Source organism: Falco biarmicus, chromosome 1 (assembly GCF_023638135.1).
Source record: "Falco biarmicus isolate bFalBia1 chromosome 1, bFalBia1.pri, whole genome shotgun sequence".
In the NCBI taxonomy this organism is placed as follows: Eukaryota; Metazoa; Chordata; class Aves; order Falconiformes; family Falconidae; genus Falco; species Falco biarmicus.
The window spans coordinates 28950329-28970463 of NC_079288.1; the positions used below are offsets into that span (position 1 = coordinate 28950329).

Sequence of the window (20135 nt, forward strand, 5' to 3'; positions counted from 1 at the left end):
GTAGTTTTGCATTTTCTCAGCACTGTACTTAACAGATATCATAAAAACATTTAGATGTTCTTGGGTGGTTCGTTTCTAAAGGCCCCAGTTTCTGCAGGTGAAATCAGACAGATCTCTCAGTGGAAATAACTGGAAACACAGTAGATGCTCAAAGCTTTAAGAGACCATTAGAAAAGAAAGGACTGCCAGATAATTTATGCAACACTTTACTTCCTTTTAAGCACCCAGAACAGAGGACTTGGCTGCAGTGGGGAATGCTTCCCTCTTCAGAGAAGTTCAATCTTGTTATTTCCTCAAAAATCACGCTACTTGATTTAAAAATGATGGGGTGCAGTTGGGACTGTTCAATAGGGTTTTTTGCTTATATTCATGGTTCATGAGCCCACATTTTCAAAGCTTTCTCTACAACTAGAAGAATATTTCATAATAGCAATTGTGATAGTTTTGGTTTTAAACTCTGTCAGGAGCTGGTGCTTCATGAAAAGCAAACCATTGCTGAGAAACTCATGACAACATTTTGAGATGGCAGCCCAATGTTTTATCAAAAAGAGAGTCAGCAATCACAGAAGAGCTGCCATTTAACTGACTGACCCTGCTGTGAAAAGAAGAGAATCTGAAGTTGTAACTTCCAATTTGATATACAGGATCTTTATGACTTAGCAGGGACAAAGTGAAATCTCACAATATTGGCTAGCACTTTTACAGAAATACATGTAATTAGTTTGGAAGGAATGATAACTGTAAGCTTTATCTGAGATGTGAACATGTAAGAACAACTCAGTTTCTGATTTTATTTATTTCAGTCAACACCACCCTCCTTCTCAGATGTCTGTATCCCAGGCTTTAGCGCACTCAGATTCTAAAAGTGAAACAGGCTTCACCCATTTTATTTGTCAGCTCAAGCTCTGTCCTTGCTGCCTGGTGTCAGACAGAAACCTAACACCATTTTGCACCTACTGGCAACTGTTAATTGTGTATAAATTGAGACTACCAGAAATAGCATCCAAATCTAAATGGAATGGAACAAAGACTCAATCCTCCACGTGAACATAACACATAAAAACAGGGATAACGAGCATCTCATATCACCTTCACAGTATTAAAAATCCTCATTAGCAATACCTGCTACAAATTCTCCTAGATGGCAACTGTTGCCTTTCAAAATATTTGATAGGCTCATTTATAAATTATTCATATTGAAATAGGCATTTCTAATATTTGATTTGTAGGAGTTTTAGAACTTTCTGATTCTCTACAAAATTTTGTACTATCCCACAGGTATAAAACCAGAAGCCAATATTAGAATCCAAATATTCTGATACTTACTACCTTCAAAAGTTCTTTCAGTAGTCAAATGAAACACTAAATGCGTTGTTCTAAGAGACATAATAGATTAATAGCATTATCAAGACAGAAAATTATAGTAATACAGCTTCAGATGCCCTTTATAAAACCAGCCCAAGCCTTCTAAAGAAAAAAAAAAATCAGTATATGCAAAACCAATCTACAGTGGCAGTAAACTATTTTACTGCTATTGATAAGTCTGCATTAATAACAACCTAACTGGATAGAGATGGGCTACCTCAGTGCAGATCCTCTTAGAAAAACTCTTTGAGCTGCTTTCCCTTTGGCAAGGCAAAAGCAGAGCACATGCTGAGCGAGGCGGCCTTTTAGCTGATAGCAGGACCCTGAACGGTGGAAGCCTGAGCACTGGAATATCTTCCACTTCCACAGTTTAGACCTGTTGCAAACAGCCTTTACAATGGCCAGGTTTGTACCTTCTTATCGCTGCAACAGTTAGAAGTCCTCTGAGTTAGGTTCAGTAAGGGAAAGAATTATTGCGGTATCTCAGGTGCAAGTAAATGGAAGTATTTAGGAATAAACATACAAATAAAACTAAAACACTGACTTACTGCAGGTCCCATTATGCCCAGATGGACACTAGGATCCTTTCTGTGCCAATCTAAAACAAAAGAGGAACATATTTTTTATTAACAAAAAATATTAATTTTTAATTTATTTTTCTCTGAAATCAGTGTAAATAGCTGTATGAATAAAGATTAGGCAAATATTGTATTACTACTTAATAGACTGAATCTGTACCAGATTACACGCTCAGCCCTCGCATTACTCCTCAGAAGTTAAATGATTAGCATATCTGAAAGTTAGTATTTAGCATTTCTGCTTCACGCAGATTCAAGGGTTATTTAACTAAGCTCAGATGTTAATTTTGAATCATCTCAAAAGAACAATGCTCTATATCACCCAGTGACTCTGGCCACTAAAGACAAAATTATTTGAATTTTTTCGTATGTAAAGGAACATGTGGAAGTAACTGCAACCATTGCAGTTAATACTTTAGTTACATGAACAAGAGAAAACTGCTGATCTCTCAATACCAGAATAGAACAACACCAGTTACTTGACTTTAATAAACTACATTTGTTACTAAGTGTCACAAGAAATACCTGAAACTTTTACAGACACAAGCAGAACCTGCCAAAACATTCACATCTGGGAGGAGGAGAAAATTTCAGCCTTGTTTACAGTGTTGAGCCATAAGGGTGGGTGGCAAAATTTGCTGGTATCTTCAACGATATTAATTAGCACACATGCAAATCAGTGTAACAGCCTCAGGACAGTAAGATAAAAAAGCTATTTTGAAGTAGGTGAACTCTTCTTTTGTCTTCCATTAATATTGTATGTAATAGTAGAACAGGTTTTCCAGCAAGTAAAATAAATGCTGCTTTGATTTTAATGCTCTGTTATTCCCAGCAGACCGGAAAAGATGCAGTACCGAAGTAATGCATTGAACAGATCAGTGGTTACATAAGCATCTCCTTTTTTAAATGTAGATATATTATGAAGTTTTCTGCAGTGAATGAAACAGCTTATGCCAAACTTACAAGCATCAAAAGAGAGGCATCTGAATCCAGTGACAAAACAAGGGTATTCAAACAGCTGGTACTCACCTGAAAACACATCTACTAAATACAGAGGGTCTTTGACTCTTCGAAGCCCGCATACCAAAAGAAACACATGTAAACTGCCTGTGTCTGTAGGAATGCCTGTAACACATAATTTTAAAAGTCTGAATGCAGATAAAAAAGCTGAACATGCCAAACTGTGTCATGAAAGAGCACATACAGTGGTAAAAGCAGCAATAGGGTGGATTCTGAAAAATTCTCACTATTGTCCCCTCTGTTTCTTGCTCTCGCATCAATCCTCAAACCAACACAGTGCAGAACATAACCGTGCACATCATTTAACGGGGCACAGGAGGTTACTTCCCGAGGCAGTGGCTGTACAGGATTTGGAGAAAAATCTGGTGGCCTGCATTCTTGAGCACCAGAAGTCAGCTTTGACTACTAGGCAACTACGCAAATCAGGGTGTTTCTCAGTATTTCCACCCATTAGAATAAATTTGCACCCACGCAATAACTCAACACCTATTTCAAGAATATCGTGAAGTTTAGTTAATCGATGGCTGTATGGATTAGAGCTCTTGATCTGACACTTTCTGTTATACAAGATCAGGTAAACATCCCATGGTTATCTATCCCTAATATGTCAGCAATGCTACAGAAGAGTTAACTAGAAGCTCAATTATTGCAAAGCATTTATTTTAACCTTATTGCTAAGCAACACAAATGAAAATTAAAAAAAAATTGGGAAAAAATCTCAACATGGGAGTTTTTAACATTGAAAATCTCTCTTGCAAATACACAGCAACAACCCATAAAACTAATTTTGTAGGCTACCTTAGAAAAAGAAGATCTGATGTATGACACTGCAGTTGCCATTGGCTTCTATGACAGCGCAGTTAATTCAGAATGTCGTTCTGGAGAAGGGTCACTATGTGACGTACTTTGGTAAAATGTGTTTATGATAAACCAACATAATTCACAAATTGCTGAATGAACACACATAACAACATAATTTAATAAACACTAGAGGAGTTGAAATGCTCTTACTTGATTTACTGTACTGAAAAATCTGTTTGCTGTCCTTCACCTATTTGTTGAGCTCATGGCAAGGGTGGATGACATGTATTAGCTGACGCTAGGCAGTTCAACAAGGAACAGCAGGCTCTTCAGCAGCAGCTGTCTGTGGGACATTAACGCACGGGTCCTGCACTGAGACTATGTCCCACAGCTACCAGGAGGGCCATGCCACACAGTCAGAATGACTCGGTGGGATTTATGACTGACAGAGGAAGGCAGGACAGTTGTGGTGGCACAGTGACCTGCTGCTGCTGAGCTCCCTTCTCTGAAGCTGCCTCCTCCTCCTTTTCCCTTCCACTCTCCAACACTTGCAGAAACAACTCAGCTGCTTATACAGCATCACTGAATTGCTGCAATTCGTAATTTCAGATCACTCAAACTAGGGACCAGCTTACGTTCACTCATGGCGTTGTATAACTTCAATATAACCCTTATAACAGGGTCTGCTCCAAGCCCTGGAAGAAATATGCCAGGAATAACTCCCCTCATGTCAAGGAACTGGATTAACATGAGCTCTGTATCCAACCTCTCTTTTGTGGGAGGGCGAGAATCAAAAAGAGTGGTCATTCACTACATACTCAAGCACTATTGCTTTTAAAATAAAATCCACTTCAGGGACTTTTAAATGCTCCCTGTCACAGGGTTCATTATTGTTAGTTTCACTTAACCTAAACAGCTCAAGTTGTCAAGAGTAGCTGCAGCAGACACGATAAGTAACATTTTACTGGTTACTGAATGAAGAAATAATTTATAATTTGTAATACACAAACATTTGGACTGAAAAAGCCATTATTCTGGTGCAATGGGCCATTAATACTGTTTGTTTTTAAGACATGCAGCAGTTGTTTCAATTCATGACAAACTCACACAAAACAAATTACTAGAAGACATCAGCAAAATTCAGATTGCGCATTTTAACTATTCATGTAGCACAAATGTTCATTTTAAATTATGAACTCCCACCTATCGATGTTCAGCTCTGGGCATTTTGGAACACACCTGAAGCTACCGCTGATCAGTCAGACAGCAGTGAGAAACCAGGTCTGCTGTCACTGAGGTAGAATTATTGCACTCTTGATGTGACAGTACCCTAACCAACATTAACTGTGCTTGAAATAACTGCTTTGTTTTACTTCTTAACATCTTTTTGTTTCTGTCTTACAGCTTTCTGTCTTTTCGTTTGATTTGATAAGGGTTTAGGGCGCTCCAAGGAACAGCCCCGTTCTGTGCGGTCCCGACTGCCGTTCTGCTCCCTGTCCAAAGGCCTTAACTCGAAAGAGAAATAAGCAACTGGCCACAGAGACAGTAATTCTGCTTTGTAATTTGCCATTCAGTTCCTGTGGCGTTTGAGTTTCTCTGGTCTTGAGTCTGAGACTCAACTGGTCTTGAGTTTCTCTCAAGAAACTTATCGATAATCATCTAATTATTTCACTACTGAGATTATGTAAAAAAATATCAATAGCCCACTTATTTGACCTTTATTATATGGAAAAGACATTCACAACCTTGATTTCTCACTGCAGACTATCCCCTCCATGCAATATTACAAAGCCCTACTTGTCTACCATGAAATTTTATGCACTTTTCTCTGAAACAGCAGATAATGGGGCACACTGGTCTACAGACTGGATCCTACATGGCATTTCGAAAAACTCATAGAAGGGCTAACCGAAAAAGGATTTGCCTCTGCCATTTGATTTAGTGAAGTGAGAATCAACTGCAGTTTTATTTTATTTTATGCTGTTGATCTTAGCCTCACCTAATCCATTTTTACAGGCAGACTTCTCCCACGGAATCCAATTAGAAGCATATAAAGACATTCCTGAGAAGACTGCATTACTGGCACATCACTGCCACTCTTTAGTGCTAGGGGCTTACTCATTGGCTGTCTACTTCAGATCAAATTTCAGCAACACTTGTGTATCTTTTTAGCTTTCTGATCATTCACTGAAAAAGGTTAAATCCACACATCAAGATAACGCCTGCATCAGTGTTTTCGCACTTGTTGCTTTCTCAAGCCTTGCCAGCACTCCTGCTGTGGAAAAAAACCCCACAGAACAGTAGCCATTTGTACAAGAAAGCAATCATTTTAGTATGCTTTATACTCACAAGAACACTGAAAAGGGGGAACATATCAAAAAGATAACTGCAATAGCTGTCTTTACTGGCTACTACCATCAGCTGGGTGAAACCTGGTATTTGAAAGAAGACTTTTTTTTTTTCCTTGAGCTTAAACAAGACTTGCATTATGTGAACGTTTGCTATCATTCTGTCTTTCCCAGATAGGCTACTTAATCTGTAATAAGATGCTCCCACCTCATGTGATTCAGTTCTGAAATGGAAATACACCAGTATGGCACAATCAACTGATTTGCTCTTTTGATACATTCATTGTGTCACTATCTTGTTTGAATGACATGCAAACACCCAGATAACAAAAAAATACTTGTGCTTGTTTCCCCCCATTCTTGTTAGTGTTACAAAAGCAAAGATTTGAAACAGCACACTGTGCTTCATTATCTCTTAGCTCATGCATCCTCCTGTTTGCTTCACAAAGAAAAGAGAGAATGGAAAGATTTGTACCTAATCACTGGCAATAAAAAAAACCCAAAACAACCAACACCACAACAAACCAGTCTGCACGGTATATGTTTTCCAGCCATTCTTCAGAACCACTATAACCTAAATGCAAGTCAAGTCTTCCCACTGTAACCGATGTCGCCTTCAGTGTCAAAAACTATTGCTCAATGTCAGTAAGATGCTCCTTTAAGCATGCTTTGTCAGTATTTGTCTGCAGCTGCAGTCTGATCTGTTACATCGGCTTTACCTATAACACCAGCCGCGCACCGGCCACAGCCGCTCCTGAGCCTGCTTAGCAGGTCACCTGTGGAGCAAGATGTGAGAGGTCAGAACAAGAACAGTGGTTGATAGGATTAGGAAAACTCATTCCCCTCATCAGCTAGATGGCATGCTGTCCTGGTACGCCACACAGGACCATGGGGACCACAGATGAACTGCAGGTGAACAGAAATGAGACAGACACAGTGAAGATTAAGCTTGCCATGGAACTCCCCCAGTCATGCAACTCCTTTTTGATGAGGGAGCAGAGGCAGTATTATGCTGCTCAAAATTTAAATGCAGCAAAGCACTAGCACTTAAAATGTCAGAGTGGAATGGCATGATCAAAAGGGTATCCAACTGCTGTGCCAGTGTGTTTGTTGATAGCACTGGAACCTAGCACATAACGTACTGGCTAATAGATGAAATGTGATTAATACTGAGGATTCATGTTCTGCAGCTGGCTATGATTCCAAGTCATAGCATGGCCTAGAGGAAGTGAGACAAATTACACTTCCATCTAGACTTACCCATCCATCTGCAAGCAGGTTTAATAATTGCTTGATATGAAGCAATAGCACTGGGTTTAACTCCTGGTAAACTGTTTGGAGATCTTCAGTTGCAAGACAGAATGAAAGAATGGAGTGGAAAATATTTTCATAATGCAGCACTGGAAATAAGCAGGTTATTATTTAAGATTTCATTGGCTCCTAGTTTGTTCTATACCTGAAACTGTATAACTGTCACATCAACTCTTTTACTATTATGACACACTACAATAGTTCACACTTCGGCCTTTATAAAAATCTGTACTTAGATGCGAGGATAGCAAAACATGAAGAGAGGCAGCTAACACAAAATCCTACATCATTCCTGAAACATTAGTAAAGACATTGTTTTTCTAAGAAAGGCAAGAATAAGTAGAAGTGTTATCTAAACAGATTTGGAAAGAGCAGATTTATTTAGCTCCATCCCTCTAGGTACTAGCAGGAAAAAAATGTAATGATCATTGATGTACAGTAAAGATAAATACATTACTGCAAATCTTTAATCTTACTGAAAAGTTGCTGGCCTCTAAGTGAATGAGTAATATCAAGCATTAGCTTGCTGAGAGGTAAAGAAGCCATTTGAGAACATCTGAAGTAAGCAATTTTCTCACCACTTGTTCAAAAAAAGAAAATAAAAATACTATTCTTATTTAGAATTCTTTACTGTGCTTTTATAAGGTGTTTTCGAAATCTCTGGAGAGGAGAAAAATATAAAAAGGGAAAATGTGATTTTTTTTATTCAAAGTTATCATTTTGGCCCTGAACCAACAATCTCACAAAGCCTAAGTTCTTAAAATGTGTTCACTCCTTTATGACTTAAAATCCAATTTGTACTAGAAATTAAATATATTTTATCAAGTATATAAATATTGGACTTAGAGTTTATAATGTAGGATACAAAGATTGCCCAGTAATATAAAAAAAACAGTCCACAGTCGAAACATTTCTTATTATTATTAGGTCAAGGATGATAAAATATTTTAAGATTAATTTTCCAACCCCTGAACAGACCTTTAGAGAACAATACTAAGTCCGTATTATTTGGGCTTAGTCATCCATTTTTGGTGTTGTTCAGAAACAAAATCTAAGCCATGACAAGATGGTGAGGGTGGGTAACCTTTCCGATCTTCCTTCCAGTCCACTTTGAACCACAGCTGGTCTTTCACTCCTCTTGAAAATTATTCATCTATCCATCTCCTATGCTCCTGAAAACATGAACTGATCTCTTACAAAAGGAAATCCATAGGACTGCAAAGAGATTTCAGTCTTTAAAATGGTTATTTTATTTTCTTGAGTTTGAAACGTTAGACAAATATTTCCAACTCTGGCATTTAGTTTTGATACACTAAATCCTGCAATTTGTAGTTACTCAGTACATTCCCCTCCCTACACACAGCAGAAATACCATACATTAGCTCTTTTAGTCTCTTAGCACCAAGAGTTTGATTTTGTGTCTTTCACAAGTCAACTATTAAACACAAACTGCTCAGACCAGCCAAGTTTTCCTGTTTGTGTGACATGGTGGTGTCCTACTGCAGCACAGCTTCAACATGCCATCCTTCTTTATCCTGACTCTGCAGTTCCTTTCACTGAAGTCATTGGTGACACCAAAATTTGGCAATTATTAGCCCAACTAGGTCTTATTTCAGCAACATACTTAACAACCTGCAGATGTCAAATATTTATTACTGGTTAATGAAGTTGAGCTTTTATTTTACAAAGCGATTTGTTTCTTCGAAATTAAGGGGAACTGGAGTTAAGAACTGTATTCAAAGTGTTTATACTGCTATTCACATTCAATAGTGAATAATTGCTGGAGTTGCTGATATGCTTGTGAAGACAACACAAGTTAAACGAACTTGTAACTTCCAAGGACAGGCTACTAATCCAGAAAAATTGGGATGCTAAATTCTCCAGCAATGCTCTTTTCCCCTGTTTCTCATTATTCCTAACAGATCAGACAACAAAAATGCTCTATGCTTTCAGATCTGTTGGGGAACACAGAACTGCTGCTATTGTATCGTTATTTCTACAGTCACCTGCACAAACTTTTACTATTTAATTTTTCTTATGTGGGTCTTTTTTTCCAGCATAGCTTCAGCAAAATAGAATGCCTCTGTAAACCCTGTCTGTGTCATGACAGGTTATGTAAACTTTTCAAGCTCTGAAAATAGCCATGCTATGAAGCAGAAATTATCTGAGAGTAAAAAAAAATCAAAATACAAAAGTACATTGCATATATTTTTTGATAGTGCAAGAAGAATCTGATCCTATGATTTGATGTCACCTTCCAGGAAAGCAGTTTTTAGTCTTATCTGTTGGGTAAATGAGCTTTCTCAGGTCGTTAGTATAGACTCAGTTATCTACATCTTCTAATCACATGATGTCTATGTGTTTATTAGGATCTACATCTTCAAAGCTTCAGCCACTTTCCACTGAAATCAAAAGGAGCCTTTCATCATGGTATGATGACATCAAGTTTGTCTGTGATCTTAAGTAGCTATGCTCCACCCTTGAGCTAAATCGTTAGAGATCAGTCTCAGTTTTTGCATTTACTTAGACTGTCTTGTGATTTCCTGTCAAGCAATTTACAGCAAAAGCTTGAACTTCCAGGGTCTCTCCCAAGTCTATAGATAGGCATCTAATATTGATAAAAACCCTGATTATGTTGTATATAGATTCCTGTACTATAAGGTCAGGGAATGACATTTTGATCATCTGGTCTGACCTCCAGACTGACACTGGCTGTAATACTCTCCTAAACAGTCTGAGTTACTAAATATACCGAAAGCATTGTCTTCTTGAAGTCTGTGTGGAAATCTCCACTTGGTTCAGGTTTCTTGTTTAACTACTGTTACTTACAGTCTGTCATCCTACATAAGACAAACTGTGAAGCTGACTGTTCACCAGAATGCAAATTAACTTTAAAAAGTTCTTTTTTTGGTAGATTTAGCCAATAAATGTTTTAACAGCCAGCCACTGAAAATACTGCAGCTAGGAGCTAGCACACTAACACTACACAAATATCACCTCTGCAACTCTCAGTTTTGCTGCTAAGACTATGAAAAAAATTCTAATTCCATGATTTTTGTACTGAGATTGTATTGCACCCATAATAACAACAACAAAAGACCTTTTACAGCACTTCTTCAGTTTGTATTAGGCAACTGCTGCTTATGGACAGATGGCTGGATGGATGCCCCATCCCTGGAAGGGTTCAAGGCCAGATCCTGGTCTAGTGGAAGGTGTCCCTTGGCAGGGGGGTTGGAACTTTCAGGTCCCTTCCAACTCAAACCGTTCTGTGAGTCTATGTTAGCAACCCAAACTATCAAATGAAATGCACAAACGAAAGGTACAAAAAGGTGGAATTCTTCAGCTTTTGGTTTAGTACCATTCACATTTCGGGGCTGGGGTGGGTGGAAGTCTCCCACAGTAAAATGTATTCCATGAATTCTGCCACTCACTTAAATCTACAATTAAATTATTTTTGCAGCTATTATACTACTTGAAGAGAATGTACTGGTGTTATATTAAACAAAAGTCAAATGTTAAGGCTTTTCTATAACTGACAAAAAATCAGTTCAAAGAATATTCATAAGAAGTCTGTTCCATGAAAAAAAGTCTTGAAATATTCTGAAGAGCCTATTTCATTTTAAAGAATAACTTGACAACGTATGGCCTGATCACCAAGGATGTTTAACACTGATGCCTCAAATGTATTATAATCTGCATTGCAGGGCACGTGCTGTTTCTTTACATTCAGTCCTGGGAATCCTGAATTTGACAAACGTTCAAGGATACTGAAACAGATGCAAGCAAGAGTTATCCGGAGAAATACTTGCCACAAAGATATGCTTTTAGATATAACATAGAACTTCATGAAAAAAGTCCTTGAATTAAAAAGAAAGATCATAAATGCTATGAGGTGAACAAGATTGGACAGCTTTATCTGCATAAAAGCTAGAGATCCTTTAAAGTGCACTTCATTGTGCAAGCCTATACTATCAAAATCATATTCTTCTGAGCAAAACTGCCTTCTGTTTTTGATAGTTTTCTACTAATTGCTCCACGTTTAGTAGAATTTTAAATGCTGTGAAACTGCAAATCCCCAGAAAAGCGATTCAGTGGGAACTCCTAATTAGTCTGTGGTAAGTGCAAAGGTATGGCCAAAAAACCCGCCTCCATGTGCAGTATTAAAAAAGTGGAAATTGTAGGCTGCCACCAGAGATGGACACAGAGACAAAACTGATAAGATAAATGAGATGAAACAGTCATAAAAACCAATACTGAATAATCTGATGCCAGCTTTCAAGTTATTATTTAAAAGGCACAGATGTTAGAGTCACATTTTAGTTTGCTGTTCATGTACATACTGAATTATTTTGCACTTTTGCATTAGTACACATTAGGCAAAAAACTGTCTCTAATATATTAGATGAAATGCACTTTAGGGGGAGCTTTCCCCCCTTCAATCTGTTGACTGCTCTTTTAATCATAAAACGCTTGGGCATGAGATCCAATCAACACTAAGGCTGCGCTAGCAAGTGACAAATCATCTCACTTCAGAAAATTATTAATCTTAGTGGCGCTGTGCTTGTGTGCTGTGATTTACTGAGAACAAAATAACCTCACAATGCTCAATTTAAAATTGGATACCAGTTTTGAATAATGGCACACATTTACTGATGTGATAAAGCAATTGACTAGTGAGGATTCATTTGTTACAGGGGAAAAGCTGTACTATCAGAGATCAGATTGATGAATATAATATTGAAATATTTTTAGCACAGTAAAATGCCTACAAATTCTTCTTTTGGGGAAAGGCAGCTGGAGCAATTAAAGCCTTGCCAAGATCAGGTGACTTTAAATTAGGTCATCTGCCTTACATGCCATTACTTTACCAAAAACAGTGACAGGCTCTACATCAAGGCCAAATAATAAAACATCAACACATTATTTCCCTTCTTCACCTCACCTGCTTTCCTGCAAAAGATGTCCATGGTTTCTATTGCACAGCTGTAAAGCACAGCATGCTCGGGTATTGCTGCTTCAGCCTAACCTACCCTCTAAGGGACACCGACCCACATGTCACAACCATTTTATCTTTTGGTGAAATTCAGCCCTGGACAGACCAGAAGTCTGGAGGCAGCCTGCGTAGTTACTAACCAGACTAATCTGATCTATATTCTGCCTGAATCTAATATTACAGTTTTCCATTTTTCATATAATTAATTGTATTACATAATAAGTTATAATCTTTACATTATAAATTTCTCTCATCATTGACATCTACTAAGAATAAGCGTAGTGAATACAGAAAAAAGTGAGTTTTACCTGCATTCTGTAGAAATCTATACCAGTCAAATGTTTCACTGGGTGTAGTCTTAATTCCTGTGTTGAAAAGAAAGAGAAACATAACACATTTGATTCATCCCATATTTGATTGCCCTAAGAAAAGAGTATTTTTGTCAAGCACACTGAATTCATATACAGCTGTTCCCATCTCAAGCTCTTCTCGTCCCAACCATATCAGGTTGTCTGCACAATCCTTCCACACCCATCAGATTGAAATTCAATTGAAAGTTCTGCACAATCACACGGTGTGTGAACTTCGTTAGCAACCCTGGGAATTCAGATCAGTTACACCATGCTGAAATTGGCCTTTTAAAATCTACACACGAGGTAATATTTGAGCAAGCACATTTTTCCAAAACAGATACAAGTCAGCTAAGACTCAATCCTTAATGTAAAAGAAAGTAAATGCAATTTATATCAAAATTAAACATTAATCTAAACTGAATATCAATTTATTTGTTTTCCCTTATGTTAAAGACTAATTATTTTACTAATGGAACTATTTTATTAATGTATTTAATCTCTTAGTTAACTATTACCTCACAAAGGGCTTAAATATACACTAAATATGGGCTAAATAAACCTCACAATGAATTACTTCAACATAGCAGTTTTGAAAATAATTTTACTTCCTTTGAAAGTGAAATACATGCAACGGAATGAGGTTTGGAGTCTGCAGAGAGTTATTTTTAGATAAATAAAATCAGGAGCTGTAGCTTAAGTAATCACATCTAAAATGCTGAGGTTGGCATTCCCTAGACTACTCACTTAAGTAATACACTTTGGATTAGATACTTGTTGGATGTCATTAATCTGGGAAGTCAAAGCATTTAAAGGAATTTGGAGTGTCAGAGAATAATCAGTCAGCATCAAAATTTCCATTTTGCATTGAAAGCTCAGTGTTTCCATAGGTGTTACCTTACCTTTCAGGTTCCTACTGTAACATCTGCAAAAACTTTTTTTAAAAGCACAAAATGAGTTGAAAATTTAGGCTAAGAGACTGAAGTACTGCCTCAATTAATGTCAACAGCAAAAAACTCAGTTTCTGTGGAGCCAAGACTTCAAACCCCATAGCCATTTAAGCGAAGTATTACTGGGTCAAAGAAGGTAGATACATAAACACACAAGTACTAAACACATGATTCAAATAAACTGAATGCCTTAATGGATATTTCAAAACTCTCACCTTGAGTTTGGACATATATTTTCTTTCTTGCATCTGGCTTTAAAGAAAAGGAGAAGAAAAGTAACTTTCGTGGTTCACCATAAAAGACCTGTTCAATCATAAAAAAACCCAGACAATATAATAAAATGCACATTGGCAAGATTTTGACTATTAAAAAATCAAAATGGACTATTAGAAAGATGCATTTAAGTAACATCAAAACCCGACAGCATGGTAAATTACATTCACTATGAGCACGTACTGCATCAATGAATTTTGCATTGTCAGTTTTGCAATTAACACTATTACCAAGTTAGTACAAATGTATTTTTTAGTTTATGTATGTATTCTTTGTTACGATCATTAACTTGTTTATTGCATAGAGAAAATATTTTCCTAGAATAGAAAGATTTTCCCCTACAGAACAGCCCTTGTGCCCAAAAAATTTTAGTCCTGAAAGAAAAATCATAGCTGGTTTCGAAACCACATTCTAAATTTATGTATAATAGAATTGTTACACACATCAGGCATGAAACAAACACCATTTACCTCTAACCTTTTAAAAAACTGCTGTCAAATATATCTAGACTTGTCCATACAGGAAAACTGGCCAGTAGTAGTAATTGCAGAATATTCTCAAATAAAAATTGCACAAGAAATTATTTTAAAATAGCTATAGTATAAAAGATAATTACTACACTACCAAAGTTATTCCTGAAGTGCTACTATGCTAATTATTTAATTTAGGCTAGTAAATAAGCAAGTTGCTATTTAAATATCTTTCTATAACTCCAACAATGAATTTGTGAAATACATTTTTTTCACAAAAACATCAAAATATTCGTGGAATCTTTCCACACTGAACAAAACCCAAACCCAACACTCCTGCAAACAGAGTTTCTTGAGCTCAAAGTATTTGCAAAGCTTTGTGTTCAGCCAGTCCCTACCTGTTCTAAAAGCACTGGTTGCAATGCCTGTAGAGTCAGGTAAGGAAGGTGTTACTCAACTGGTGTAATCTCCAAGAGATTTGCTCAATATAACCATAAATGTTTCAGTTTGAAATTACATTCTTTCAAGAACTTCAGCTAATGCTATTGCTTAATTTAACATCATAGCATCAGGAAACTAACAACCTTCTTTAGAGCACCAGCCTTTGTTATCTTGAGCATAAATCCTGCCTCCTTTTGGGTGCCAATTTCATTGTGTAGGCACAGGCATAGCAGGCTGCAGCTCTCCCAGTCACTGACTATTTGCCTGCCATGGCTCTTTCTAAAGTGCAGATGGAAAAAGGACTATGAGGTTGCCCCTCCAACCATTCCACTTTCAAATGGTGGAATATACTGGTGATACACCACTGAACTCATCAAGCTAAACACTGGTATACACGTTTGCCTCTTAATGTGGAAAGTTGTTGGAATAACATAGCCAGAGTTAACCAAGGCAGAGCATCGCGCATGGCAGTGCATCATGTCAAGCTGCACTTTAGTCCTCCCTTCTCCTCTCCCACCCCACGCCATCCTTAACAGATTCACCTGCAGGGCAATGACTTGAAGGCACGAAGAGAACTTGTATTAGAAGACCAAGAATTAATGTAGAAACAAACTATTAAGCAATCAATTCCTGAACCAGTCAGCTCAGGAAATAAGAAGCCAAGGAACCAATTTTTTTTTTTTTTTAACTTGCAAACATTTTGGTTTTCCCCTATCGCTCTTATGTGATTGCCCTTCCAGTCCACTGCCCAGTCATAAGTATTTTAGTTATTAAAAATGAACTGGTAAAATAAATGGACAGAAAAGAGGTCATAAGAAAAGTGAATAGTCATCAACAACATCCCTGCTGTTCACAGATGGGAAGGAGGCGGTTTCTGAGAATCAAGCGTGAATTAACTAAGTCACAAAAACTATGTGAACAAGCAGTAAATCCACACATAAACTCAGAGACAACTAAGAATATTCTATGGACTTTATCTTCCAAAAGCTATATGAACCTTTGTGTTCAAAGCATTTAAAAATAAGAAAAAAATGGTTGAATAGGTTATTTTATTACTTACCTTTTCTTGATCCTTCTCTTACCTATGAATAAGTAGCATTTTAAATTATATTGGATCTTCCAATCCTTAAAAAAGCCTTGCAAACAATGGAGACAGCATTGCAAGCTGGAGGCCAACCTTAGAATTTAAATTTTCAGTACAAGTAGGATAGCTGAAATTCATTGCTAGGACTTGGACGCAGCAAAACATAAGGTGGAAAAAAGCAGATGGGGCAGAAAGCAGCTTAAGCCAGCCTTGCCTCCCCCGCTGAGATGCTGCACAGCTCTGCCTCAGACTCTGGTGGGTGAAGATAGGCTTTTAGTTCCCTAAACCCCCTAAGTTTCAAAAATAAGCTCAAGTTAGGTATCTGGTTTCATGCTCTGCTGCATCTCTAATGGCTTATGGTGAGTAAAGATAATCCTGCCAGGGCTTGGATCATCAAGGAGAAAGTAGCAGAAATACAATGTAACAGAGCATACAGATGTATTCACATTTTATAGATCAATTTTCCTGTTATGTTCTTTATTTTAAAGAGAGAGTCTTCAGGAGAATGGAAGAATAAAATTGAATGTTAATAAAACGATCTTAGGTAATTCTTATGCACCAGTTTTACACTACTGAAGTAAAACACTGACTGTACGCACAAGATCTTTTACAGCACTTCAAACTCACTTGGAATACAGATGATTACAAATGCTGTATTATGTATTTCATAATTAAAGATAATTTATCCAATGTAATAGAAAATACTTTTGCCGGAACACACAGCCCTTGAGCACAGTGCAATTGCTTACATGGTCATAATTTAAATTCTTAATTGACTGTAACTAATAAAGCACACAGAGGAATAATGACTTTCACATTACTGTGAGTTAATATGTACAAAGCGTTAATATTCTGTGACCTAGGTATGGAAAGATGTATCTATATTCTTCACTGTTTGAACATGAATGTGTGGCATTTGCTCTCACCCTTTACATGAAGATACATCTAGAAAAAGAACTCAAACCCCCAGCATCTAAGATACAGGTCAGCAGGTGGTATTTCAGTTTAGGACTTGACAGACTTGCCTCCAACTCCCTGTCTGCCCTAGACCTTCTCCAAAACACCAAGTGAGTCTCATAGGCCTGAAGCACAATGGTGTTTATGCAAAATCAATCAAAGTTCAGTACTAAAAAACATTTGAAGTGCTGATTTCAAAAGGATTTCAAAGTTCAAGTTTGTTTCTCCTCCTTATACTCTATTACTTTTGCATTTTTCTTGCATAAGATCTATTACAGGAGCTGTGCCCTCTCATGTTTACTACAATGAACTTCATTATGGGTAGCTATTAAAAACAAGTTATATTTGTAATGTAAAATCCAGATCCTATGTCTGCTCATGTATCCTTTTAATGCAAATAGATTAAAAAAAAAAAATCAATTCATGCTGAAACAAAGTATTGAATATTAAATTGTTCTGTTGTGCAAGCTCCATTCTGATTTTTTTTTTCTTAGGTGAGGGTGTATTAATGATTATATTATAATGCAAATCAAAACTGGAAAGATACAAAGCAGTTTCTACTTTTTGCATTTACTGTTCAGCTTCAGCTGATGTTTTACAAGATGAGGTGAGTGAAGCTAACAGCTCGCTGCAGCTGGAAGAGGGTGGTCCTGCCTTGCTCCTTCTGTCCCAGTGTGTTGCTCCTTACTGTCAGCCAAATTGTTCCTGCTTCCCCTTCACTGGATCTGGTGCTCACTGCAGTTCTCTATGATCCAGTACAAGTCCTTTTCCAGCTAACTTGTTAAGTAGCTAACCTTGCACAGAAAATCAGCTGTACTAACGAACTAGATTGGCGAGCCCTGCTACCTGGTGTGGAGTGTTTCACAGATCACCAGTGCCGCCTGACACCATCCAAAAGCATTCCTTGTAGTCAAATGACTTGGCAGCTCTTCATGGTCTTCGGAAACCAGGATTGAGCATTGTTTACTTCAAGGATTTGTCTCAATTTTCTCCACTGGGAGTCTGCCATCAACTCAACCATGTAAGGGTGAAAACATTGACCCAGTCTATTTTCAAACAGGAGCATCAGATACTAAAAATAATTGCACTGAAGGTCTGAACTAGACTTGCAATACAGCAGATGCAAGGTACCTACTAAATGAAGAGAAAGAGAGCGAACCGTTATTGCTCTCATTTCTTTGCTGGCTAAATGGTCTCCTTCAAATACATTGCCAAATGTATTTAAACACCATACCGTTGGAGGAAAATAATTTTATTCGGTATTTTTCCATATATCATTCAGCACAGTGTGTTTTGTTTTGTTTTGAGAAGGAGATATGAGCTTAAAGTAAAGTAAGTGCTACTTGTGTGCTACATATCCCTCAAGGCCTGGTCAACATGGCTGTGTATCATATATTGCTGGGCTTAGCATAACTTCAATTTTACCTCTGCAGTTCACCTTAAGAAGTTCATTCTATTTCCAGTGTTGACAAAACAAGTATTTTCAAATTATTCTTCCAAATACTTTACTGTAAGCAAAGATGTTTAGTGGAATTTTGGCAACATGAAGTTTTTTAAACGATGCAAAAGAAACAATACATGCATATGGCATCAGAAGAGACTTGATAACAGCAGCAATGATTAATTTTAAATGTTACAGAGAAGCACTTCCTAAATGGCTGTATACTCTTTTCAAATATTAAACAGCTTCTAAATGTTACATCTATTTGACCTGTTCAAGTACATAAATATGAAATTATTTCTCTGAAAGTAAAACAAGGAATAGAGAATACGAAGATTATTGCAATTCTCTAGCGTTATTTATAGCGTTACTTAGAAAACATTTCAGGAGAATGCATAGTTGCTGATACTTTTAAGTGTCACCGTATTAATACAAACATACCCACTCCGCTGCTGCCAGTTCCTTCATTTTCACCGTGAAAGCCACTGCAAACCTAGTTAAACAGACAAAAATAGTTGGGATCATCTGCTAAAAGTGTTTAAACATAAACCTGGAAAAGTACTTCAGAAAAAACATTTCTAAAAACAAAGAGCAGAGGCTTATAAAAATGATTATGGATGGAAAGACAGAAAGCAGGTTTTCTATTTGTTTTGCCAGAAAATACTGGTTAAACAAACGGTATCTCTTCGGGCTTTACAGCTGGAGGCTCTTGGGGAGTTAAAGCGAGGACTTCTTACCAATTAATGGGAACATCTCCCAGTTTATCTCGATTAATATGTACTGCTGCAGTAGTGAGTGAGCATTGCTGTTTCTAGATCACTGCAAGCTGCAACAGCCCTCCTCACAACCAGAAAGGTGGGTAAGAAAGGGCCTCAAGCCCAGTTAGTTTCATACCATTGTTGTTTGACAATACACAGTCCCACTGTTTGCAACTCATTGCAACAGAGTTTAATTCAGACAAGCAGATGGATTTTTCTAAACCTTTCCCCAATGTTCTGTGTTTATTTCTAAGTAGCAAAAGCTTTCAATGAGTAACAAACATCTGAGAGACCAAAACATTATTCTTCAGGAAAAATATCAGAATTAAGTACACTAAAAAAAAGAAGAAAGATGACCCAGTGACTAGGCTTCGACTCTGGAATGTCACAGACCTGGGACGCTCAGCTCCATAGCTCTGAATGTTAGGCACATGCAGTGGAGATGAAATCAGCAATGCTGAGTTGAGACACCTGATATTCCTTTATAATAAATGGTGAAGGTGCCCAGAAATGAGATTTACCACAGCCATCGTTTCAGGCAGAGACTGTTACACTAGCCAGACTTAATACTGACAGAAGCGCATTTTGATTGTTGTCTGGTTCAGACTTTTCTTTGTTAGCAGAAGGGAGTTTAAATGAAAGAACTGTAGAATAGCATACGAACACCATCTACTCCTCCTCTGTGAAGTATATAAATCATAATGCCAAAGTAAGCAAACAAAAGTGTATTTGAATAATGTAATGGTTAGGATTTTCATCTGGGAGGTAGAAGACAACTAACTCTATTCCCAAGTCTCTTCCCGCTTTTTCCCTTAAGGCTGTTTATAATGGCTCATCAGGACTTGTACTTCCACATAACAGGAAAGTTACGTCAGAGACCATTTAAAAGCAGCATTGATACAAACAGTTCTCATTTTTGGGTGTCCCATCACAAGAGGGACTTCAGCCACAGAAGTCTGATTTCTAAACATACTAGATAAACAAGTTATTCTTAC

The 20135-nt window shown here is 37.3% G+C and overlaps 1 protein-coding gene across 2 annotated transcripts in view; it reads right to left on the minus strand.

Annotated features, from left to right (window-relative positions):
• GLT1D1 (glycosyltransferase 1 domain containing 1) overlaps positions 1-20135 on the minus strand; it is a 58135-nt gene that overhangs the window by 22471 nt on the left and 15529 nt on the right. Inside the window, exons 4-9 of one of the 2 annotated variants that reach the window (XM_056337866.1) lie at positions 18824-18875; positions 13932-13968; positions 12725-12781; positions 6832-6888; positions 2973-3068; positions 1914-1963 (exon numbers count right to left, since the gene is read on the minus strand). In XM_056337866.1, the coding sequence (XP_056193841.1) occupies positions 1914-1963; positions 2973-3068; positions 6832-6888; positions 12725-12781; positions 13932-13968; positions 18824-18875 (349 nt within the window). The remainder of the gene's footprint in view (positions 1-1913; positions 1964-2972; positions 3069-6831; positions 6889-12724; positions 12782-13931; positions 13969-18823; positions 18876-20135) is intronic. The other variant, XM_056337876.1, reaches the window with a different exon arrangement.